The sequence below is a fragment of the Copidosoma floridanum genome, unplaced genomic scaffold (assembly GCF_036245765.1).
Source record: "Copidosoma floridanum isolate Cflo_tuat_1 unplaced genomic scaffold, Cflo_Japanese_pri ptg000030l, whole genome shotgun sequence".
Lineage (NCBI taxonomy): Eukaryota > Metazoa > Arthropoda > Insecta > Hymenoptera > Encyrtidae > Copidosoma > Copidosoma floridanum.
The window spans coordinates 10,646,856-10,671,022 of NW_028321907.1; the positions used below are offsets into that span (position 1 = coordinate 10,646,856).

At 37.7% G+C, this 24,167-nt stretch overlaps 4 protein-coding genes across 10 annotated transcripts; 1 reads left to right on the forward strand and 3 right to left on the reverse strand.

Moving 5' to 3' along the window:
- The first annotated feature begins 196 nt into the window (after window positions 1-196).
- LOC106639835 (bridge-like lipid transfer protein family member 3B) lies at window positions 197-11,913 on the forward strand. Of its 6 annotated transcripts, none has more exons than XM_089597006.1 (17): window positions 197-656; window positions 1,415-1,616; window positions 1,712-1,903; window positions 1,978-2,203; window positions 2,278-2,444; window positions 2,521-2,680; window positions 2,757-3,014; window positions 3,097-3,333; window positions 3,502-3,528; window positions 3,847-3,939; window positions 4,013-4,200; window positions 4,288-5,700; window positions 5,788-5,922; window positions 6,445-6,456; window positions 7,110-7,472; window positions 7,556-7,703; window positions 8,633-11,913. In XM_089597006.1, the coding sequence occupies exons 1-17, from the start codon at window positions 613-615 to the stop codon at window positions 8,989-8,991; spliced, it is 4,224 nt and encodes a 1,407-aa protein (XP_089453132.1). In that variant the 5' UTR covers window positions 197-612; the 3' UTR covers window positions 8,992-11,913. The 6 variants fall into 6 exon arrangements, with proteins under 6 accessions (XP_089453132.1, XP_089453134.1, XP_089453135.1 ...); XM_089597008.1 differs by having other exon boundaries at window positions 8,672-11,913; XM_089597009.1 differs by lacking the exon at window positions 6,445-6,456 and adding an exon at window positions 8,083-8,096 and having other exon boundaries at window positions 8,672-8,740.
- Window positions 11,914-11,939: 26 nt separating this feature from the next.
- On the reverse strand, window positions 11,940-15,303 carry LOC149373471 (uncharacterized). 2 transcript variants are annotated; one of them, XM_089597011.1, is made up of 4 exons: window positions 13,623-15,303; window positions 13,073-13,386; window positions 12,963-12,987; window positions 11,940-12,861 (listed from the first exon to the last, which is right to left on the reverse strand). In XM_089597011.1, exons 1-4 carry the CDS (start codon window positions 14,122-14,124, stop codon window positions 12,449-12,451), a joined length of 1,254 nt encoding a protein of 417 aa, XP_089453137.1. In that variant the 5' UTR covers window positions 14,125-15,303; the 3' UTR covers window positions 11,940-12,448. The 2 variants fall into 2 exon arrangements, with proteins under 2 accessions (XP_089453137.1, XP_089453136.1); XM_089597010.1 differs by having other exon boundaries at window positions 11,940-12,864.
- Window positions 15,304-16,027: 724 nt separating this feature from the next.
- Window positions 16,028-17,912, reverse strand: LOC106639834 (uncharacterized). The gene is made up of 4 exons (XM_089597012.1): window positions 17,411-17,912; window positions 17,007-17,320; window positions 16,828-16,852; window positions 16,028-16,530 (listed from the first exon to the last, which is right to left on the reverse strand). The coding sequence occupies exons 1-4, from the start codon at window positions 17,904-17,906 to the stop codon at window positions 16,118-16,120; spliced, it is 1,248 nt and encodes a 415-aa protein (XP_089453138.1). The 5' UTR covers window positions 17,907-17,912; the 3' UTR covers window positions 16,028-16,117.
- A 2,121-nt stretch (window positions 17,913-20,033) lies between these two features.
- LOC106639887 (uncharacterized) lies at window positions 20,034-22,596 on the reverse strand. The gene is made up of 2 exons (XM_014353699.2): window positions 21,885-22,596; window positions 20,034-21,519 (listed from the first exon to the last, which is right to left on the reverse strand). Exons 1-2 carry the CDS (start codon window positions 22,372-22,374, stop codon window positions 20,759-20,761), a joined length of 1,251 nt encoding a protein of 416 aa, XP_014209185.2. The 5' UTR covers window positions 22,375-22,596; the 3' UTR covers window positions 20,034-20,758.
- Between the last annotated feature and the right edge of the window lie 1,571 nt (window positions 22,597-24,167).

Genomic DNA, 24,167 nt, shown 5'->3' on the forward strand with positions numbered 1-24,167 from the left:
CCGAATATCGATGAGGTGAATCGACTTACGGCTAACTTAACTCACTTCACCACGAACACAAGCATATCACACCGTCGTCTGCAAAGATAAGAAGCAGAACGTAATTTACGTTTGCTCATTTGACAAGCGCATGGCATATATATAGATGCATGCATAGTATATAGTAAAAATAATAAGTCTTTTGGTATTAGTAATTTCTCTTGCTAATCAGTGGGAGTGGGAGGTGGGAGAGTCTCCCACTGGGAGAGACAGCTTATCTATACATAACAACTCCATGCATAATATGCTCGAGCTCTTTTAGTAGTTTTAGTCAGTCAGCCAAGAAGATACGTCAGCTGGACAACGTTACAGCGCGCGGTTGTATCAATTTCGTATATACTTAGATATATTTTTGTTTTCTCTCTATCCTTTCCACGTCACTTGCTCCTCTCTCACTAAAACACCTTTCGCACTGGTGTGTCAAAACTCAAAAAAAAAAAAAAAAGCCCGAGTGCCAGGACTCCCAGGACATGCTGCTGGTGAACATGCTGTTGTTATGTTGAAGGAGTTTCGGCAGCTGTTGTTGTTGACGAGGCGTTGGCGATACAAGGGTGATCTAGGAGGAAAAAAAACATGGTTTCGATCGTCAAAAATCAGCTGCTCAAGCATTTGTCCAGGTAAACGATAAATTATTTTTTCCTTTCGTCGTATTCCTTATCACCCTGGAGCGTCTATTCGCACGAGCGTATAGGCTTGTTTGTCGATAATTACATGATAACTATGAGCACCTTGTCCATCGCTAGAGACCTTGAGGTGAAATATACAAATTAAACATAATTGCCAACACCTTTCCTCGACTTCTTTTTCCTTTTATTGCGATGTACAGGCGAGCATTAACTGGGAGCTTTCTCTGTGGTCTACTTTGTTTATTTGCACTTTCCTTTTGCTAGACTGTAATGCTAAAAAGCCATTGAATCGTATTAACACACCGTTTTCGTCAAATGTTGAAATTATTCCTTCATAATATTTTTTTTATCTATATGAAAATTAATTATACAATGTAGACATAATTACATTATATTGGTCACCTTTGCTTATCTCGCAAAAAAATGTGTGATTAAAATTAGTTGTGCTTATCTTGAGTTAATTAAATGTTTTCAAGAAAACTGAAACATATTTTTGTTTCAAAGTAGATAAGTTGGTTGAAGAAGTAAAAAGCATGTTCCAAGTTCACTTTATCTGCATCCTCCAACTTTCTCTTGGCTGACATCATAATTGAGTTTTCCCTATGTAGATGAAACTTGTTATTATAGTTAAATAACCTTGAGTCTATTGATAAGTTTTTCAATAACATTTTTTCGCGTTTTACTTCATCCTGGAAATAAAATTCGCCTTAACAACAATTGTCTACAATTTTTATTTTTATTTCTTACAGATTTACCAAGAACTTGTCGGCAGATAAAATCAACTTGAGTACATTCAAGGGAGAAGGAGAGCTAACAAACTTAGAGCTCAATGAAATTGTCCTAACTGATTTATTGGAATTGCCGTCATGGCTGAGGCTGACAAGTGCATGGTGCAACAAAGTTACCTTTCGAATTCCCTGGACCAAGTTAAAAAACGTTCCTATATTTTTGGTGAATATTTTAGTAGTAAAATATTTTTTACTGTAAATTAAAAAAGTTATCCAATAACATTTTCATTTATCACTAAATGATATTTATTTTCACAGAAATTGGATGAAGTGAGAATTGAAATAGAAACTTGTGAAGACTTGAGAGATGTATCTTCTCCTCAAGGTTTATCATCAAATGCAGGTCCTACAAAGTACTCCTACATCCACAGAATAATTGACGGAATAACTATCGATGTTAACTTTGTTTGTGTACTGTTTAAAAGTCCAGCATTCATTGCTGAAGTCAAGGTAAATTATTTAAAAGTTTAGAGCTATTTGCAAGTCTTACTACTGATAGTGAATATAACTTTTTTATTGCACAGATTTCTAGAATATTAGTAGAATCAAAGTCTCCAACGTGGCAAAGGTGTGACTTGAGAACAACAAGAGTAAAAGATCCAGACAGGGGCCAACTCTTAATATTCAAAGAATTGGAATGGCAAACCTTAAGAATAGAAGCACAAAGTACTAAAGATAAGAACCTTACACCCCTTCTTCTTCTCACAAACCAAGCACGATGCAGAGTTACTATTAAAAAACGTTTATCCGGTAAATATAAAAAAAAGAAAGTAATTTTACCTTATGTGGTTTATATTGATAACTAACACCATTATTTTGTATAGATTGTTTTGTAATGGGGTCACGACTGGTTATTATTCTTGATGATCTCATTTGGGTCTTAACTGACTCTCAATTAAAGGCAGCTTTGCACTTTATTGATTCTCTTGCTGGATTGATAGAAAAGGCAACTGTTTTGGAAAGGAAAACAAAAGCAGCAAGGAAATTAGAGGTAATTATTAAATCAAGAAAAACTCTACTTCTACTACTACAGTTTTTTTTATTAAAAATGTTCTTCGTAATTACAGTTACTCCCAGAATATCAAGCACAAGTATCTCAGCAGACGAGAACGAAAAATCAAAACAACACTGCCATTGCAAAAATATTCAGTAGATATGACTTTGTCGAGACATCTTATCATTTTCTATCTCAGAGAATAGACTTGCATCTCTGTGATGACACGGAGTGTGAGTATCCAAAAAATTGTGCCATCAAAAAAATACATATTCACATAGAAATCCACTTATAACGATGAATTTTCAGCAGGCAGATCCCTCCATCCTGAACTAAAAGAAGGTGGCGCAGTGCGAATCTTGCTGGTCAAATTTCAAGTTGACTACTATCCATATCATTTAGCTTTGGCCGATCGAAAGCACTGGGCCCTCTACAAAGAAAGCGGCACCCCGCACAGTCAGTGGCTGCAGCAGTCTCTGAATTCTTTCCGCGGTCAATTCATGGATCTTATCGATGCCGGCCGTACGCAACAGTCTCCGCTAAACAAGACTCACAGCAACGGTTCTGGTATATTTATTATTATTATTTTTTTTTTTTGTCATGAAGAAAAATACTTTGAATTTAAAATGTTTATGTATTAAATTTATAGAAAACGACAAAGAAGCGGAGAATCGCGAAAAAGCGTTAAACAATCAAAATCAGAACGTAAATGCTCAGGAGCATAAGAGGGTATCCCAGCAACCTAGCGGGAATCCTGTTAAAAATTACGTATTAGAGCAACTTGCAAAACTGATGACGACGTGCATCATTATCAGAATAGAAGATTTCACGTTGTACAGGGTGTCAACGTCATCAAAAAAGGCTCTGCCCAAGGAATTCATATCAGGTATGTTTACACAATACCAATTTACCAAGTAGTAATTACCAATAGCGTAAAAGACTCCAAGTAACAACAAATTCGATTAATATGTTGAAAAAATTTTTATTTGGAGTCAATAAATATGTAGACTGTTTGATGAATCAATTTAAAAACGAAAAATTTATATTCACATAGCTCAAACGAGGAAGAAACACGGTCCAGGTACAATAAATGATGAAAATCTATAGTATAGCGTTGATTTGGATTTGTTATTGTGTTTTTTTTTTTTTTTTTTTTTTTTTTTTACTAACAAACGTTTCTTTACACTTGTCTCAGTAGTGATAGAATGTTTTGTTTACGTATTGTGTACGTTAGTCATCACGCAGTTTGCAAACATGCCTGCGTACTGTTTACTGTACTATGTAGTTTGAAACGGATGCATTGCACCATCTGAAATACTCATTACATCTTTCTATGGGTCATTCCATTCATGATAGTAACAAGTTTACTTACTGTATTATTAATTATATTATTTTTTAGGTGACCAAGGCAAGTTTCCTTTGCCAGAAGACGTCAACATAATTCACGCTGAGTTTACTTACTACTATTATCCTGGCGATTTGAATTTTCCATGTGAGTAAAAATAAATAATCAATTAACAATGCATCCAATTGTTTTACTTGAAATTTAATTTGGTTATTTTTAGTGCCACCGCCAAAATTTTACGTGCAAGTGAAGCCTATTCAAATAAACTTTGACGTTTGTTCCTGCCTTTGGTTTAACTCGTTCTTTCTTAATTTGTATCACTCGCTTTTAAATAACAGTAACGGTATGACAAACCCTTCTTCAAACTTGATGTACTTTGATGTAAAAATCGAAGCAATATTACCACGAGTAAGTACACGTTTGTTCAAAATTTTTATGACATAAAGGTAAAAAAAAAAAAAAAAAAAAAATCGATCAACTTAACACTTGTTTTAGATAATATTTGAGAGCCAGCAAGACTATCCCAGTCAAAAAGACAGGCCAAAATCGTTACACGTGCAAACGTCGAGAGCGATCATAACGAACGTCAGGTCGACCGAGCGCTCGTCAAGAGCCGACTTGGCCCAATGCCTTAACGCCTTTCAAATGGGTCAGATGTTCTTCGGGGTCGATTTTCCCAACAAATCAAAGGACTTTCACGTGGTCACCGATAAACTTCTCCAGCACTGCGCCGGCACCGATGGCATCAGATCGATACCGGCGAACTTCTCGAGCAATTCCGTCAACGAGATGATCGGCCAGCTGAGTCGAGGATTGCTCTGGACCGAGGCGAAGGACGTGTGGTGCTGCAATCTCGACCCCGTCTGGGGTGACTTTTTCGGCGCTCGAGCCGTCGGTCAGAATCGTCCGGTGCCCTTTCTCGACGCCTTCCCGCTGACTCTCTGGCTACACATGAGCGACGCGCCGCCGGAATCGTCAAAGGGCGCCGACATACACGGCCTGGCGTACATCAGTAACTTGATTAGCGTGCAAATCAATCACTACCAGTACCTTTTTCTACTTAGGATGTCCGAAACGATATCCGAGCTGGCCACGTACTTGTCCATCGACTCCAACAGAATCTTGAAAGTCGACAACGGTGGTTCGATGGTGATCGGAGCACTGGCTCCGCAGGTCGAGGTGACCTTCATAATGCCATCGCAGACACCGGGCAAGGAAAATTCCGGGGGCGATCTCGAATCCGTAGTGCCCGACACATCGAGCATCATCGACGAAATCGGGGGTGGGAGTGTTTGGCAGAACGCTGCTTCGGCCAGGGTGGATTACAGCACGAAGCGTATGAACACGAGTAACGACGTCGACACGCCGCAGAGCGAGATCTCGTCGATGCTGTCGATGGACTTTGCCGGGCACAACGTTAACGCAGTCACCTCCCAGACGACTGTAGTCACGTTCAAACAGCACAACGGCTCGGAAAGTAGGGTCGAGCAAAAAGCAACGGCGGCGGCGTCGAACGAGCGGCACTCGTGGGTGAGGAGCAACGTGCCCGAGGAGAAGCCCAAATTGACGAAAATGGACTCGGTTACCGGCATCATCCCCAACAATTTCAACGTCAATCTGTCGTCCATGAAAAAAGGCTTTAGTAATTTCATGACGTCGCTCGACTCGGCGCTCAAGCCGTCGCCCGATGATGGCAGCGACACCATATCCATGCAGAGCGACGTTAGTTCCGACAGCGAAAATTATATTGTCGTTTCGCTCGAAGATCAGGAAAAAATGGACGCGGCCTTCAACGTGGACACCTCGATCAAAATAGCAGTCGTCGAGGAGGCGAGCGAGGTCGTGGAGGAGACGTTAGACACGCAGAGCGAGAAATCGATGGACAGCGCGTGTAAAAGGAAGGATTTGGTAAGAGAATTTCGGGCACGTGGTAATATATGGAGGAAAAAAAATTTATTAACTAGGTTGAGCTTTATTTTTCCTGTTTTTCCGTAGGTGTCCATGACAACGTTCAAGCTCTCGAAAGTGGAAATCATCCAGCAATCGTCTGGCTTTTCTTCGGCAATCAAGGTCCAAGTCTGCAACGTGGCAAACGAGGAGTGCTCTTCCATACCGTGGGATGAGTTCCAGGTAAGTTTGTGGACAATTTTCCAAAAAAAAAAAAAAAAATGTTTTAAAATCTAATTAATCTTAAAAAAGGTTGTTACTGTCGATAATAAGCTTTTTTTTTTTTTTAAAAAAATTTATAATTTTCAGAGTACCTCTAACACATTTATCACAACATTACATTTCAAAAGTTATTAATCGAATAAACGTAATCTCCTTTACAGTTTGTGGATCGAATTATTTACTTTTGCAAAGATTAATGTACTATCGTAATCAGTTTACTCGTCGAAATACTTTTTATTCCGCACTTGACGCTGCTTCAAATAGTCCAACACTTTTTTTTAAATCTTTAATAGTATTGTTAACGTACTACTGATGAAAAAAAAAAAAATTTTAACCCATTAAATTTTTTATTTAAACATTAAACAATTAATTTTACATATATACGTGTCATATTTATACAATTTTTGTCTCTAAACTTTTTTGCATGCCTTCTCCCGCGTCTCTTCTTCTCTTGTGAATGTTTTTGTGTGGCACTTGTGACAGGCCAAGAGAAAGGTACTGGCATACAATATTTTATACTAAATCTTAAAGTAGCGAATCACCATGAGTTTGAGCATGAGGTTAGACGATTTAGACATTAAATTTACAATTTTCAGATTAACAACGTATATCGCTTAACACATTGTTCTCTAGGCAATAAGTATAGTTAAGCAACAAATGAATGCATAAGTAAATTATTATTCTGCACCTGTAGCTCTAGAGTTTAATGCGAGCATGCTAGTGCAGTGATTTTGTATGCATACGTAGATTTGCACATAAATACACGATTTTGCGTTGGTTGTTATTTTTAAACACACGTGTTTTACAACACAAATACACTAAACAAAGCTTTGGTTGTCTTTTTTTTTCATTAAATAAATGCAAGTCACTGTAACCAGTAGATATGCAATAATATTAGGAAAACAAAAACTCGAGCTCACTGCTTTGACAAAACAGATATAATTGTTAAATCAAATCGAGTACCGGCGTATTTAGTACTGATAGATTATGGCAAAGTACTAAAAACGCTGATCCTCCAATACCGATAGTGATGAAAAAAAAAAGGGCAATAGCTCTCGTAAAGAGTTTGAACCTAGCAAAACAGAGAGTCCCAGCTCGAGAGAAAAAAAAAAGTTCAGCTTAACCACCAGCGCTTCTCTCTCCCTCAGACAAAATTCAGTTCCCGGTCACGAGGTTGGGTGGAGCTGCCGACCGATTTGGACTACCGATCTCGCATCAAGTTGCGCCTGGAACACGGGCTTAAGGAGCCCGCGGACGCGAGACGATTGTCGGAGGTGAGCGTAGCGACCAACAGTAGCGGCAGCAGCGACAGATCGTCCCAAGACCGAGGCAGGCCGACCGAGCTCCAGCCTCCGTTCAACTTTTACGACAAGGAGCGCGTTTTGGGCTTGTTCGAGGATAGGATCGACGTCAGAGTGGCCGAGGTGCCGCTCACCATGTCCATGAGCTTCGTCACTGGATTGACCGACCTGATCGAGGATGAGATCATACCCAAGCCCATACCCCTCAAGGTGGGTGTGTTTTTCATTTATCTTGCTAAATCTATCAAAAACCGAGTAATTCAGTGGTCTCGTCTTTGATTGTTGCGGTTCAGGTATTGTTGGAGAACATCAAGTTGCGCTTGAATGAAGACCGTCCGCCGAACAATATCACGTCACCAGGTCCGGTGCCGATAGACCTGAGCATAGCCAAGCTCAGGATAAGCAGAGACACCGCCGGTGTTTTTCACGTCGAGCCTATCGGTGAGTAAACTTTCGATCCTATCACGCGACACAACAATACAAACTACCATTTATTTGCAAACTGCCACTTGTTCTTATGTAGTAACGTTGACGTATGAATTCTTTTCTTTTTTTTCAATACATCATTCTCGTTATTGAATAAACATTTTTTCTTTTTTTTTCTTTTTTTTTTTTCATACCAGTAACGAATAGCCGTTAAATAAAATTAGCGTTGAGAGACAAAATTCTAGATCGTAGACGTTGATTGACGATGCGCTTCGTTGTTTTGTTCCATTGTACTTATTATAAGTAATCCAAGTGGCAGGCATTTCCATGTATAAGTATATTAATTTGTATCTTACTATATTATGGCGTACATCGTTGTGTTCTGTGCACTCAGACGGCCGTTCGAATGTGAGCATTTTTACTACACCAAAAATCGTAGATTGTTACTGTATTTCTAGCATATATACGTACTTGATTAGCTTTTAGTTTTTTTTTTTTTTTTTTTTGAGAAAGCTCTTTTATCATAGACTCTGTCGTTCAAAATACACACGTAAATATATTGGACGCGTGCACGTATACATAAATGGCGCATGATTTAGAATATAGCTGTTAGACCATAGTACGGATCGAAATTTCGTAGGTTTGTTTTTGTTATAATTTTTTACTAGAGAGCTAGACCTAGACAAACTCCCAGACCATTTTCTTCCCAATACTCGCGCCAATGGCTCGAGGACCATTACAGGAAATTGTTCGTCACATCGTACTCGTACGAAACGACGAATATTTTGTAAGGTTCATCGTTTGAACTCAAACGCATGGCCCAGTCTCAGTTATTTTTTTTGTTCACTCTCACACTCGTCAATTTGTTTCCCCGAGTCCGGAATCGGCAAAAAGAAAACACCCACAAAACGGCCCCCTTTTCATAACGAAAGAGAAAATAAAAGAAAAGAAAAGAAAAAAAAAAGGGAAAATTTGCTGCACAGTGAAAACCACGACGGAGAGCCGGAGCGCCCAAGAAGCGAAGGAAGCGACCTCGCTGAAGGAGGAGAACGAGAAGCTGGCCTCGGAAAACGACGGGCTGCGGCGCCGGCTGGTCATGCTGGAGCGCTTGCTCGACGAGAACACGCACTACCGTCGCGCGGAGCAAGAGTTGCGCTCGTGCCTCGACACGGCCAGGCAGGACATAAACGAGCTGCTCAAGGAGAAGAGGGGCCTGCAGGAGTCCCTGGTCGACCTCCAGAGCCAACTGCCCGGCTCCTTCGGCGCGAGTAGCCGGAGCTCGGTGTGGTCCAACAAGAGATAGCACGCCGGCTGCTTCGACTGCTCCAACTGCTGCAGCACAAACAAATCGTAACGAAAAGAAAAAAGAAAAGATTTAAAAACAATTGAGTAGAAAGTAAATGAAAGACAACTACCTTCGTTGCTGGCATTTACGCAATAATATAATATGACGCGCATACGTAAATATATGTATATGCATAAGTATAAACCCACCCCCAGCTCTCAACCCTTTACATATCTCGTAAGAATGCTCTCGTGACTGCCATCACTGTCGATCAGAACGCGTTCGAGGATGGTAAAGTTGATTAATCGTTGACAAAGCATGATACAAAGAAAGGAGTATGTAAGTACACATATATGTATGTATATATACACAATGACAACAACACAACGCTTTGTTTGATTAAGCGTGCGATTAAGCAAATCTATACGTAAGAGTCCATTGGTTTCCTCACCGTTTACGTACAAATATAATAATTACAATAATTATAATAATAATAATAACAATACGTTGTACTTATCGGTGGACTAAAGCTCGGTCGCAATAACGTATGATTATCGATTGTTTTGCCGATATACACGAATCGTTAAAGTTTCACATGGTTTATCTTCGTGTTGCAAGTTTTATATAAATATAAATATATATATATGTTTATAACTGTACATATTGTATGTCAGGATAGTTATGTACGTGCTTGTTTGTAGATTTATTTTTGTCAATTATGGTTTTTGCCGCAATAATTGAATTTTTATGATTTTTATTTTTTTTTTCTTCTCTTTGCGGTGCGCAAGTGTACTTGCGTTATTTTACTTAGAGTATATCAATTGTTGTGGTTGGCCCATAACATTTTGTGGACACGATTTTTTGTACTATTTTCGTTGAATGGAAAAAAAAAAGCCTGACGCTTACAGAGACGAGTTTTCAAGAAAGTGTGTAGATTATAGAACGGGTTTTGTGGGAGCTCTTTTCATATTGACTTTTGAGGACGTGTGCGATCGACACTGACTTTATACGGCACGATCGCTTCGTCGCGAAATGAACGATCAAGCGAATCGTTAGGGCGAGAAAAACAAAGAAGAAAAAACAAATTTGAAATTTTAGAATTTATCCGAAATTTGAATGATGTAAGCGCATAATTCTTACGCTTCGAGCGTTAAAGTAATTGAATAAAAGACTGTACGATATACCTATACGTGTAAATACACGCACGATTCGTGTTGTAGATTTTCGTTTCTTTTAATAATATAGTGTTTAGAGTACAAAATTAAATTGTTTTTCCTTTCGAGGGTCGTGATGAAATGCACACAAAAAATGATTTTTTCGATAGATTGCCGGTCAATCTAATGTTTGAAAAATATAACATTAGTAATAATGCAATGACATATTTTTCTAGTTCTTAAGATCCAATGAATATTGCTGGGAAACAGTGACTTGTATCGAGCAAATAATTCTTGACAAGTGTAGCTCGTTTGATTAATGATTGGTATTATCTTGCCTATCGCGCAAAAATAATCACGTCCATTGACGTTGTCTTGTTTTCGAGGCGGACAACAAATTTTCGCAGTAAGAATCACCTTAAACCCTTAGTCTGCGAGCCGATGATAAATTATGTATAGCAACATATTCAGCTGGTTATATCTCGTTTATGTATTGCAATTTTTTTGCAACGCATACACATCTGGGGATGGTAAGTTATTGTTATTTATTAAAAATTTAAATTGTTTCGCTCAAAAACACTTGGTTGCCCTTCCTAAAAAAAAAAAAAAAAATTCTCTTAAGAATGATCAAAAACACACTGGATAACAAATACTTTTTGAGCTTGCGGTGATTTAAAAAATGTTTACCCCGTTATGACACAATACGGTTTTTATTTTTAGAATTGAAAACTAGCTCTTTAGGTTGCTACTAATGTATTTGCTCTACACTTGACCACAGATTAATTAAAGTCCTCTATAATGTATAATATAATTAATACGAATAAAAGGTATTCTGTCAATGACGTGAATATTTGATTAACAACTTGATTATTCAGTCCCCTTAAAAACGTATACATATGATATTTTTTATGACCATAATATTGTTAAAAGTAATAATAATAATACTAATAATAATGATAATGATGATAATAATAATAATCAAACAAATCGTAGCTTCTACTGCAATAACTATCTAGTGTGTAATTCTTTAAGAAGATACATTTTGTAAGCTAAAAACATTTAAATCGATGAACGAAGCACATTGTTAGTTATATCTCTCTGCACTATTTTACGTGCGATATGAAAATTTGAAATTTTTCAAGAACCTCACGGTTCCTTTATGAATTAAGCTTTCGTCTATCGATTGCAATGGCAGCCATAATTTACACAATGAATCTACTTCGGTAGGAAAACAAAAAAAAAACTTATTTTATTAAACTGCGTTCTTTCGTAGGTCGAGGAATATTCCTTTGCTGCGTTAATCCTAACTTTTTTAATGCAATATTTTCACATTTTTATATTTATTTAATTGGCTGGTGCTGAAATTCCACCATTTATCAATCATTGTACCCAAGTATATTGTTTACGTCGAACTCTTTATATTCGTGTTTGTCGACAGCCTTACGTCGCTCAATATTGTGTGCTTCCGTTCACAGCAAAAAAAAAAAATAATAATAAGAAGCTCTAGTGATAATTTGTTAAATTGTATGAGAAATAAGTAAATAAATTTATTGTTAAGCAATGGTATCAAGCGCAGCGTTTTCATCACCTAAAATTAATGTCATGTACATGTAATCTGGTTAGTGTGATATATTTTATTATTTTATTAAGCGCACAAGAGAGAGGCGCAAGAGAAAACCAAAGCTTTGTTATGTTGGCGATTGTGACAAGTGTATTTGCTTTGAAATATCTCAAAACGATAAAAATACATGTTGAAAATTTCAGAAATTTTACCTGACAACTCAAAGTTTTTTTATTTGGAAGATTCCAGTTTTTCCTATCTTATTTGCCTACGCACCATATATATATCTTTACGTTAGTAAAACTGTGGAGAAACAATACAGCGTTGCCACACGTCTTTTTTATGACAAAACAGAAATAACGTAAGGTTCATTCATAGTCCCATAAATGTAAAACAACTTGATCCATTAATGATATAATTTCTTTATTTACATCAAAATTAAATTGAATGGTTTTAAAAGAAAAGCGTCAACATCAAACAAAATTATTTTATCGGTCAAAAAAGAAATCTCTCTACCTGAACCCTTGTTAATTTTTTTTTTTTTTTTTTTTTTTTTCTGTGTGTTATCTAGTTTATCACCTTCATATGCGTAATTCAATTGGATGTATATGCATTATCAATTATCATGATATGTGCGTTGAAAAACGTATTAAAGATACTTTTACTCATCGCTTTTGCTCCCTAAAAAAACTTGCTCCAATGAATAATGTTTTACTTGCCGAAGAAACCAAAAAATAACAACAACCCCTATGGTTTGTATCTACAACCACCCCTTCTCAGCGAACTTCGAAACAGCATTCCACACCCGATCCAGGTACAAACTGCTTCCCTTGGCACTGAATATTTGGCTGTCCATTTTATTTAAATCAAGATCATCTGATTTTTCGTTCGTAAAAACTTTCAACGCCATCACGCAGTGAAACAGCTCGTTCTTCGCATCGTTTTTCAGCTGCTCGTCGAAACTCTCCCTTGTGAAGGGGCTGGTGTCGCACCCAACTGTTTCCAGCACGTTCATGAATTTAGCGTAATATGCGTCCAGCAGGTCTTCGAAGTGGTTGTCCATGACCTCCATGGTGATGCTGGTGCACGTGAAATACGGCAAATCCTTCAGAGGACTGCAAACTTGGGACACTTGAAAATCGATGAACTTGACGCTTTCGAGCTTGCCGTTATCTGCTACCAAAAACAGTTAATCGGAGGGGATACCATACGCATTTTAAATTTATACTTAAATTTCTTTTCTTTTTTTTTTTTTTTTTTTTTTTTTTTTTTACCTTTGCGAAACATCAAGTTGTTCACCTTGAAAAAAATTGTATACCCAATCAGTTATGATTCACAATGTTTTGCATGTATTTTGTAATTAATCTTGATTGGTTGGTCCTACCCATAAGTCTCCATGAGAAATTCCCAGCCAAATGGGGTTCGCGATCTCGCACTGGCTAATGGACGCCCATTTTTTCTTCATTTTTTCTCTGACTTTGTCTCCGTACTTCGCTATACGTTCATCGCTACAAATCATGTCTGTGGTGTATTCCAGCGCAACATCGAAAAAATCGTTGTCCGTGTCGAAGGGAAATACTTCCAGATATTTTTTTCCCTCATCGAACAGCTTTGGTTTCTTAATTTTCAGTGCGATGCCCAGCGCGTGGTAACGAGCCAATTCGGTTATAGCTAGCTTGGCGTGATCTAAATCCAAGCCTGTTTAACAATGTGGTTTTTATTGAAAATTTACAAGTAGACAGCTTCGATGGCATTGATGTGTTTGTCAATCAAAAAAAAAAAAAAAAAAAAAAATCGGTTCGGAATTGAAAAAAAAAAGTGGTCAGTGGTTAAACGTAAATAAAATGAAAGAGACGGAAGAGATAGTCTTGTTTATTTTTTTTTGCAACGTTACATTTCGATTCGATATTTATATTAAACGATTTCCAACGTACCTTTCATTCTATCCATGGTGTAGTATCCGCTCGTTACGAGATTCTCCATCAACAAAACTGCATCGTCGTCAGCTTCCAGATTATCTTCCCTTAAGGAAAGTCTTCCTCCATAAAATTTGGGCAAAATATCGATCAAATCCTCGTATGCCACTCCGGCCTCTTCTTCTATTTTTCTGTACGCGTTGATTAATCTTTCAAACACGAAAATTTCCTTTACGAAAGACGCCGTCAGGTCGATGTAAAGCCTTTGCAGCTCAGTCGGCGGTAACATTTTCGCCACAAGCGACAATTCTTCTTCCGGAGCATCTTTTGTGCTTTTTATCACTGCCTCGACCTTTAATACGGAACTTCCGTAGTTTTCACCAGGTGGTAATAACGACGCGGTTTTGTACTTGACCACTCGAACTTGTTCACCAAGACTTTGGCGCAATAGTGATTCAAGGTCACGCAAAACGATATTACTCAGTCGGTCATTAGCCGATGTTGTGTCTGTCGTAGACATTTCGCATACTGACGATAATCACACGTAATTTGGAAATTTTTTTCAATTTCTCACCTTGTATGTATGCAATTTACCGACGATGAATTTTTTTCTTGACAGAAATAAAAAAAAAAAAAAAAAAAAAAAAACCTACGTCTAGGAAAAGGATGGCGTGTACGCGTCAAGTTAATCAGCAACGATCGGGGATGGCTATGACAAAGCTACGAGCCAGCTCGTTTGAAACTGTGAAAATTGGTGCGTCGCTGTTATATACACGACCTTGTGCCAGCTACTCCTACTCCCTTTCCACGTAATATATGATCACCCGCGCGCAATTGAGAGAATCGTATAACTGGCGTAAATAGCGGATCTACTTATATACGCTCGAGTCAAAAAACCATAGGAGAGACAAGTGTCGATTGGTCAAACATTGCGTACTGCATGTAAAATTTTAATCTCACAATGGTTGGTAATCGCTTGCTTCTGATAAAAATCTATTTTTTATCACCTGATGCAAGTATTATAGATTAGTTAATCATGATCAAGTATCAACATTTTGTATTTTATTGAATAAAAAAAAAAAAAAGTTTGTTTAAGACAAATTTCATCTGTAAAAAAAATTAATTTAATTAGCATTAATTTGAAATTGGTTGAATAAATGATAGTATTTGTTAAGTATTTACATGAAAGTTTATTACTGGTTGATACTTCACTTTACTTTGGTATATCACATATTAATTATTTTAATAAGTTTAACGTAATAATCTTTTCAAATACAAATTATCCTTGTTTCGCAGAATTTTTTTTTCACGTCGAATCGCAAAAAGTGATTTATTATTTTTTTATTTACGTTAAATCTAACTCCATCGATTAGCGTCTATATACACCCTTGACATATATCTCATTAACCGTAAAAAAACTGCAAGAGTAAGAAAGAAAGACATTGTCTTTTCTTTTCCTCATTTGCGTTTTCTAAAAAAATATAAGTTCAAACCGAGTTTCAGATATCTTCATCTACGTTTTACCCTTTGAGTCCGTAAAAATGTAAACACCAATTCATCGTAACTAAATCATTTTCAAATTCACGCCAACAAATACAAGTATATTATTATTATTTTATGTACTAATACTAGAATATAGTTAATTTATGATAAAACATTCAAGCTCAAGAGTACTTAATGTCAGTGAAAAAAAAAAAAAAAAAAAAAAAAAATCCATCTAATTTGGTAATTGATAAAATTTTTAATTCAAAATCCAAAGAAAGTGATAATACTTATTTATATTTCGGAAACAAACAACTCCCTGATTAACAGTTGAGTTTATCTATTCAGTTATATTTTTAGAATATCATCAGTGATTCGTAGTAATTTAATTTGTGCTTTGTCAAGTACACAAATTTTTATTTTTAATTAATATTTCACTGATTTTCAATGAAAAAAAGTATAATCTTGTAAGCATTTAACTTGTCTCCACAAGTGCTGGTAAGAGCATTAGTGGTTAAAAAACAATTTAATCCATTCTAAAGCATGGTTAAGGGAATTAGTTTGTGTGTTAGAACCAACGCAGTTTTTCATATGAACGAATTATTTAGAAAACATCCACTTAATATAAATTATTGTGGTTGCGATATCACAAAAATTGTCTGAAATTGCCTATTTTTCGATGATGTGTTAAATTTTCATTGTTTATTTTTAAGAAAAACTCCAAATAAATGTACCTTTAGTGTTGTCTATATACTACAACATTAATGTCAGTCATTTTCACAACATTAAAATATATTTTAGTGTACCGTAAAACCAAACGGATAAAATAATAAAAATTTTATAGTACAAATACATCGAGTGAACACATGTCAAACAAAGTAACCGTGACAAAATGCTATCACCTACAACCATTGTAATCAAATTAAACATAAAATGTTGGCTTCAACTTTATGACCTCAGGATTCTTTTTTATTCGAAAATAAATTAAAAATTGAAGGAAAAAAAATGGTTAGCAAAATTATGTTCCTATGCTATATCCACTCTTTTTCGACGAATTTCTCAACAAGTCTCGACGATCGTTCAAGGTACAAATTACTCCCCGCCGAAAGCATAACTGATCCTTTCATGTCATTCAAGTCCAGATCATCCGTCGCCTCGAGCGTGAAAAACTTCATGGCCATCAGACAGTGGAAAAACTCGTCGCTCCCGTCCTTCTTGAGCTGCTCGTCGAAACTGTCCCTCGAAAACGGGGAAACGTCGCAGCCAACTTTTTTCAGCACCCCGATGAACTTTTCGTAATAAATGTCTATCAGCTCGTCAAAGTGATTGTCTATGACCTCCACGCTCGTGCTGCAGCACAAAAAGTAGGGCAGATCCAGCAGAGGACTCGTGGCACGGGTTATTTGAAAATCAACGAACTTTAGCCCGTCGACTTTTCCGTTTTCTAATTTTGCAACAAATTATTATGTTGGATTAATTGTACCATGTATGCGACCAGCGTGAGCAGAGTATCCGCGATTCTCGCAGTGCACGCTTATTTAGTGTGCAAAGTTCAACTTCAAGCGCTCGTTTGTGCAACAATCTATATTATGTAAAGTAACGACTAGAATAGAATATTTCGCGCGCGCGATGCAAAGGCCCGAGAAGTTGACCTTTTCACCCACCAGTGTTGAAAAATGTTCAATTTTTGTACTTTCATTATACATTCGCATATCCATTAGTTTACACTTGAACCACTTACCTTTGTGGAACATGAAGTTGTTAACCTTTAAAAAATGTTCCTCATTAATATACGTGCAGTGTAACACAAATCCACGGATGGCCCTGTGCCCTTAGTTGTCTCTTGCTTTTGATGTTAAAGTTAATGCATGAAACAAGAAGCAAGTAAGAGCGCAGAGTCCCGGATTCTGGATGACCCACCCATGCGTCGCCGTGAATGAAGGTCACGTAAGGCTCTTCGGCCCTAATGGTCAAAAAAGAGTCCCAATTGAGTTTCTTCACCGCGGCCTTGATCCTGTCCTCGTACTTGGCGATCGGCGGATGGGCGCATATGGCCTTGACCATCAAATCGGTCACGTCGTCGAACTCATTTTCTTTCAGCTCGAAGGGAAACACGTCCAGCAGTTGTCGAGCTTCCGCGAAAAAATCGGGCCGTTTCTGCTTGGCCGCGATGCCGAGAGCGTGAAACCGAGCCAACTCGGCCATGACCATTTTTGCGCAGCTCAGATCCAAACCTGGAAAAAAAAAAAAAAAAAAAAAAAATGGCCCTCACAATGTTAAGTTTTTCCACGTGTAAGTGGGGACAAAAAGATGTGATTTTCCACCTTTTAGTCGGTCCATCGTGTAGTAACCGCGTGCGTTGAGATTCTCCATGAGCATAGCGGCGTCGTCGTCGGCATCCTCGCTGCCTTCGTTCAGCGTAAGCCTTCCGCCGTAAAACTTGGCCAACACGTCTATCTGGTCCTCGGGCCGGACCCCTGCCTCCTCCTCGATCTGCCTGTAAACGTTCAACAATCTCTCAAACACAAAGAACTCCTTTTTAAAGGCCACAGTAGCGTTGATCATGTTCCTCTGGAACTCCGTGGGCGGGAGCATTTTCGCCACCAGCGGTAGCCGTTCCTCCGGCGAATTTTTCGTCCTCTTGACCACCGCGTCCACCTTTAATATCGTGCTCGCGTAATTCTCCCCTTTCGGCAATAACAGGGTTGTTGTGTAATCTACGACTTGCGCCTGCTCGCCGAGGCTTTGGCGCAGTAATGATTCCAGGTCGCGCAGGACGATTTCCGGCTGACTCGCAGCTGCAACGTCGTTTGAGGCCATTTTTTTCCCCCCAACCAGCGTCAAACCGATTTTTTTGCCGATAAATTAATAAAACGCTGGATCGTCTCGAAGATCCCTTTTCACTGTGATGTTTCAGGATTCACGATTATACACGGATACTCGAAAATGACTGTTGGATCAACGAAGCAGAGGTTTTTTACCGATCGCCACCAGTGGGAGTTTCGCGTTTGTGCGTGGGGAAAAAAAAAAAAAAAAAAAAGAGCTGCAGTTGCGGAGCTCCTGTGGTTGAACGAAAACGCGCGAAACTACTCCAACTCTCCGCTCGAGAACTTTATCGTGGAAGCTTGGAAAGCCATCATCGCTACGTTACGCGACCTTCTCTCCCACTCACCGGCGCAATCAAACGCACGGCACCCCCTGCGCTGCCTTCCAGCTGCCACTTCTCTTTTCTGCAAACGCTCGTGTCATCAATTTTGCACCCGTGTTGGAGAATCGGTTTCACGCGTGTAAGTGTCTGTGTCGTATACCAGTGCAATGTTATTCTCAACTAATGCGTGAAAACGTCTCTGTACACGTGTGCTCACATAATGACAGATTCGTCACACTGCAATTAATTTGCTTTTTTTTTTTTTTTTTTTTTTTTTCCCAGTAGCATGTCATATACGTTCACCATTGTGCGAGGAATACTTTGTAAGTATACCCATTGCGTCACGTAACGATTTTTAATGATTTCCTCATTGCAAAACATAGGTACGAGTGTTTTGTCATCCGAACTTGGTCCTACCTGCAGATATTTCGACCTTCCATCACGGCAAACATTTCTTATCTTACAAGTTCCGTTTGATGCGTTTGATAGTGCTTTTTTTTTTCAATAAAGTATTTTATCATTATCTTCATCGAGACGCGGACGACATACAAGGCTTTTCGCTATTTAAAAAAATTTTTTTTATGATCGCTCGCGTTACGCGATAAAAGTTTCTTAACTGCTCTAGTTTTTTTGTTTTCAAATTACATTACTAGCACTTGCATTATCCAGGTAAACATCTACATTATATTGCGTGTTTTTATTAAAAAATATTAGTTTTTTTTTTTATAACTGTAACAATAAGTTAATGAAACTAGTCTACATGCTTAGTTTTGATAACGAGTATTTGTTTTATTTAATAAAGACGTTAAGATTATTAGATATCACTGCTTAAACACGTAGGTATATGTTGACGTCATTTTAAAAAATATTTCAAATTACACGCGGTAACACTGTTAAATTCTCAGAATAATGTACTTTTTTTATATTGCTCTGTTTTCTTTTAACCCCCTGTTACGAAAGTCCAGTCCTTGAAATAAGAAGCCATACAATTAAAACCTACTTACAAATATAACAAATTAATATTGGGTAAAGATGAAAAATGTATTTTCCTATACATACCATCAAAAGTGCTTATTGATGAATGAAACCTAAGTATTTTTTAATTTACGCTTTTGTTCTACATCAATATGATTCTCAATTTAGCCAAACTGCCATCGTCACTTGCGACTATGAATCTACGTTTCCTGCATTTGATTCAAGGCACTTTGTGTTTCAAGTAATTGCAGATATTATCTCACACTTAGTAATTTTCGAGCTTCATTTTTTTTTTTTTTTTTTTTTTTTTGCAACCATTCTTACTCATTGGTAAAGTCAAAAGGACATTCAAATAAAAGTTTCAAACAAGAATAAATTGAAAAAACTCCAAGTTATACTTCACATGTACCTACCTTCTGTTACGTAACTCTATATATAACTGATAGTTATTGTTGTCGACATTACACTTATTTTGCCAAGTCTTGTTTAGTTGAAATAATAAACAAGCTGATTTTGATTGGACCAGTACGAAGGTTTCAGAAAATAAACAACGCTTACAAGTGGTCAGATATAATTTAAACAAGTATCGTATCAAACGTACTATGAAAATATTCATAAAACCAATCAATAAAAGTAGTCATAGTAACAGAGTATAATATGTAGTTTCATGGTCATAATTTGAAATTGAATAATTTTTACTAAGGACGCAATTTCCTCTGAAGAGTATAACCATTTTATTTGATACAGATGTTTTGTACAAAAATTTAATGTCGATATAGCCAAAAAGGAGATATAACATTTAACATGAATCATCTGTTATATGGCTAAGTCGCAAATAAATGATTTGCATAATTGTTGGACTTGTTGGCGTTGAAGACAGTTTTAGTTCTGTAATTTTTCATTACCGTAAATAAAACAAAAGCAAACATAGGATTAATTCAATAACAAAATTCTCTGGTAAAGGTTTTTTTGTTACAGCGCTACCATATCGTTAAACTGTTGATACACAAAATGAAAGCCAAAGAGTTAAAAAGTACTGGTATGCAAAATCGATGTCACTATATTAGATACCTGACAACTTCATCAGTCTTATCGTAAAGCAGTACTCAAAACTCGTTGTTGTAAAAAAATGTTTGCTTATTCTCTTTGCACATAATATATGAGTGAATTTTTTTGTTGTATACATCGAAACATGATGTTTTTGCTTCATAAGTTTTTCTCCCCTCACAAAACGCGTAATTTACGCTTTGACGCTTCAATATTCTGAACTATTGTGACATACTTTTCCTTATTAATGATTGTAACGCAAATGAATGAATTATTCCGAGTTCATTTACACCCGTTGATCCATCGGTTTTGCGGATGAATTGGAAAATATTCGAAAAATGACCAAATACAGGAATGTTTACGTGAAAACTGTACAATAAACATTGTTCTTTTCCCCGGGTAGGAGTGGAAAACATTGCTCAACTTACCGGTGGATTTGTAATAATAAAAAAAGGAAAAAAGGAGGGAAAAATACCGTGGAAAGTACAACAAGGGTGCGTATTCACTTTGCGGAAAACCATCCCTTTTCCGCGTACTTGAGCACACACTGTCGTATCTTCTCCATGAAAGCCGGGCTCATTTCCGTGCTCCTGATAACGTCCTCGAGCACAGTGACGTTGTCGTCGTGCTTCAGTTGGGTCGTCATGATTTTCGTCATGAACGGTATGTGGGGAAACTCCCAGAAGGCGTCGATCTTGAGGCGCGCGTCGAACTTTTCCCTCGAAAAAGGCGCCACGTCGCACCCCAGCCTCTCGAGGTGGGCGACGAACGTGTCGTAGTACAGATCGACCAGCTCGTCGAATTTGTTGTCCATGACGTGGCTGTCGGGGTTCATCATCAGGAAGAACACGAGGTCGCGCAGGGGACTCATGAACAGGTAGTTCTGGAAGTCGACGAATTTGACGTCGGCGACGCGGCTGGTGTCCGGGTCCTTCAGAAACATGATGTTGTTCGTCCAACAGTCGGCGTGTATGATGCTGGCCCAGTCGCCGCTCGGCAAGCCCTCCCACACCTCGTGCAGGTCCAGCGCCATCGAGGCCCGTATGTCCTCGTAGTACGGGCAGGTGACCGGGTCGGTGCGCATCGTCTCGACGAATATCCGGATTTCTTCCACGTCGTCCTCCTCGATCTCGAATCGCAGGCACTTTGAGTTTTCCTTTATCACCTCGAAGAACTCGGGCTTGTGGTGCCTCATTGCCACGCTCAGGGCGTGGAACCGGCCCAGCACGACTATCGACGTTTTCGCGTGGTCCTCGTCCATTCCTGAACAATTTTTTTTTTTTTTTTTTTTTTTTTCTTCGTTAGCATCGTACTCATTTCGCTCGATGTTCATCAAATTCAGTGATTCCAGTAATAAAACCCTATGGGGCATCGTCCCCCTTTTTTCGGTGATGCCATCGTGTCCACCACCAAAATTGGAGACTTTAACGCAAGTTTTTCAATTTAAAATTTAATTCAAACAATCATTTAATTTAAAACAAAACACCGGATTGCCAATGTATTTCGTAAGGCTAGAGCAACGATGAAAATTGGGAAAAATCGGTAAGAGCTTAAACCGGAATCCAGCTGAATTCTTTGGAGAAATCTTGACAAGAATCCCCATACGGAGCAAATAAGGCTATACTCACCTTTCATCCTGTCGATGGTGTAGTAGCCCAGCACCTTGAGATTCTGCATCAAAATGACCGCGTCGTCGTCAATGGCCTCGTCGTCCCCGGCGAGCTTGGACGATCTCGCTCCGTAAAACATCGGTGCGTTGTCAAAGATCTCGTCGTTGCCGACCCCGAACTCCCGTTCCAGCTGCTGATAAGCGGGCAGGAGCTTTTGGTAGAAAAAATTTTCCTTCCTAAACGTGAACTTACTGTCGAATATTTGTCTCTGGTAATCCGTCGCGGGCATCATTTTGCCAACTAGATTCAGCTCCCTCGGCTCCGCCCCGTCCGCGCTGTCCTTGACGATCGCCCGCACCTTGAGTATCGTGCTGCAGTAGTTCTCGCCCAACGGTATCAGGGGCTCCGTGTCGTAACTGACCACGGCGAGTTGATCGCCCAGCTTCCTCCGAAGCACCGACTCGAGGTCCCGCAGCTCCATTTTATGCACCAGCGCTGTTTCCGACATTGTTTCTATTTTTTTTTTTTTTTTTTTCCCCTACCCTCTCGGTTGGTTCTTATGGACTTTAAAGCTTTGACTATTTGAAAAAAATAAATAAATAAAAATGTACTGTTTGGCGAAGCAGCGGTATATTGCCAAACTCGCACGCTCAGGTCGCAACGGAGACTACCTGCGATCGCTGCGGTTCCCCTCGCCAAGAGTCACGCGTGTGTATAAAAAGATAACAGCGGTTTAATGACGTGACGCATAGGCTTTCTTCCCGAGGATTGTTCATCGCCACTGTTTGGCTTTATAAAGAGATAACAAGAAGAAAAAAAAGAAAGAAATTTGGTATTTAAATAACAATAAAATAAAATAAAGTCTCGATGCGTGACAGCAAAAGGTGCAAGAGGAAATTTCGGTCAGACGTTACGAAACTAAAACGCGATTGGATCTTTTAATTTAAAAAAAAAAAATAAAAAAAATAAAAATAAAAACAGTTTTTAATTAAATCTTTCATGGTGGCTGATGAAGCTCATTATGGGTGCTCATTTAGCGAAATTCACAGGTAAAGCGTTTTTTATTGCACGCTTCAGATTTTGAGAATTTTTTAAATCTTTTTATTCGAATTTAAAAGAAAAGTGTTAAATTTATTAAGTGGCAACATTTCATCAAAACTGAAAGATTGGTGTGTACACAAAGATCAAGATTTTTTTTTATTATACTTTCAATGATCGGAACTTTAATAATACAAAGTGACAGATAAGACATGAAAAATATGAAAGACGCCGAACAGTGAAATCAATGGAACATCTAATACAGCACGACTCAGATAAATATACATTATCAAGTCCTTAATAATTAACTGCATACATAAATTAATAATGTAAAAATAATGCCTAAAAATACAAATTATCAATATATAATCACTTTTCTTTTTTTTTTTTTAATGTGGAAAAAATATGCTGCAGGTTGTTTTAATCAAGATGTAATGTTTGCTACATCAAGATACACTTTTGATACGTTCTTGTTTCGTAAAACAAACATTCCTGTGGTAAGTAAATGGTACATAAGCGTTTCCGCAAAAAAATCTCCAGTCAGGAGTTCCTCAACACCAAATGAAATTTCTTTAAAACATTGAATCTATTGAGAAAAGATACTTATCAAGATTAATAATATAAGAAATAACAAGAAAATTCTCTCTACTTATTCTGAAGTTCAAAAAGAAATTGTATGTAGGTAAATATGTACTACAAAAAAATTTTGTCGTGCGATCATACCTCCTCATTTGTTTCAAGTTTGCGAGTTCATCCATAATCCATGCATAGGGAAATTTTGTTCCGAGCAATGATTTATTTTTTATTTTTGGGAACTCCCAGCTGGTAATTTTTGTGCGTAACTGATGATGCACCAATACTTACGCGTATCTGTATCATTCGCATCGTTGGGGAAACATTTTTGCATCGTTCAAATGACGTCATTTTTATCACAAGATTGGTTACATGCAAACCCTTTGTATTGTGTTCGCAGAATAATTAATTTAAGAATTATGTTTCGGAAAATTTTCAATCATTAATCAATTATTTGATAATACTTTACTTTTTTATTATCTTTTGCGCAAAAAATTACTTGAATTAACTGCAGTAATGACGTAAAACAAGTAATACGCATAATTAACTGCAGTAACGCATAATATACGATACAATCTCAACAAAAAAAACTTAATTTAATTAAATATTTTTTGCTTAGAATAATGACTTGAACAACAATCTTAAATTGTTTAAATACATTATAAAAAATTTGGGGTGACGATTCATCCG

What these genes read in the sequence shown, in the direction of transcription:
- LOC106639835 (XM_089597006.1), top strand. Translation starts at nt 613, where the DNA reads ATGGTTTCGATCGTCAAAAATCAGCTGCTCAAGCATTTGTCCAG. An exon ending in CTGCTCAAGCATTTGTCCAG is followed by an intron (nt 657 to 1,414) that starts GTAAACGATAAA and finishes TATTTCTTACAG; the next exon opens with ATTTACCAAGAACTTGTCGG. An exon ending in CATTCATTGCTGAAGTCAAG is followed by an intron (nt 1,904 to 1,977) that starts GTAAATTATTTA and finishes TTTATTGCACAG; the next exon opens with ATTTCTAGAATATTAGTAGA.
- LOC149373471 (XM_089597010.1), bottom strand. Translation starts at nt 14,124, where the DNA reads ATGTCTACGACAGACACAACATCGGCTAATGACCGACTGAGTAATATC. An exon ending in TTTCTCATGGAGACTTATGG is followed by an intron (nt 12,988 to 13,072) that starts GTAGGACCAACC and finishes ATTTTTTTCAAG; the next exon opens with GTGAACAACTTGATGTTTCG. An exon ending in CAACTTGATGTTTCGCAAAG is followed by an intron (nt 12,865 to 12,962) that starts GTAAAAAAAAAA and finishes TGTTTTTGGTAG; the next exon opens with CAGATAACGGCAAGCTCGAA.
- LOC106639834 (XM_089597012.1), bottom strand. Translation starts at nt 17,906, where the DNA reads ATGGCCTCAAACGACGTTGCAGCTGCGAGTCAGCCGGAAATCGTCCTG. An exon ending in CACGATGGACCGACTAAAAG is followed by an intron (nt 17,321 to 17,410) that starts GTGGAAAATCAC and finishes TTTTTTTTCCAG; the next exon opens with GTTTGGATCTGAGCTGCGCA. An exon ending in TCATTCACGGCGACGCATGG is followed by an intron (nt 16,853 to 17,006) that starts GTGGGTCATCCA and finishes CATTTTTTAAAG; the next exon opens with GTTAACAACTTCATGTTCCA.
- LOC106639887 (XM_014353699.2), bottom strand. Translation starts at nt 22,374, where the DNA reads ATGTCGGAAACAGCGCTGGTGCATAAAATGGAGCTGCGGGACCTCGAG. An exon ending in CACCATCGACAGGATGAAAG is followed by an intron (nt 21,520 to 21,884) that starts GTGAGTATAGCC and finishes AAAATTGTTCAG; the next exon opens with GAATGGACGAGGACCACGCG.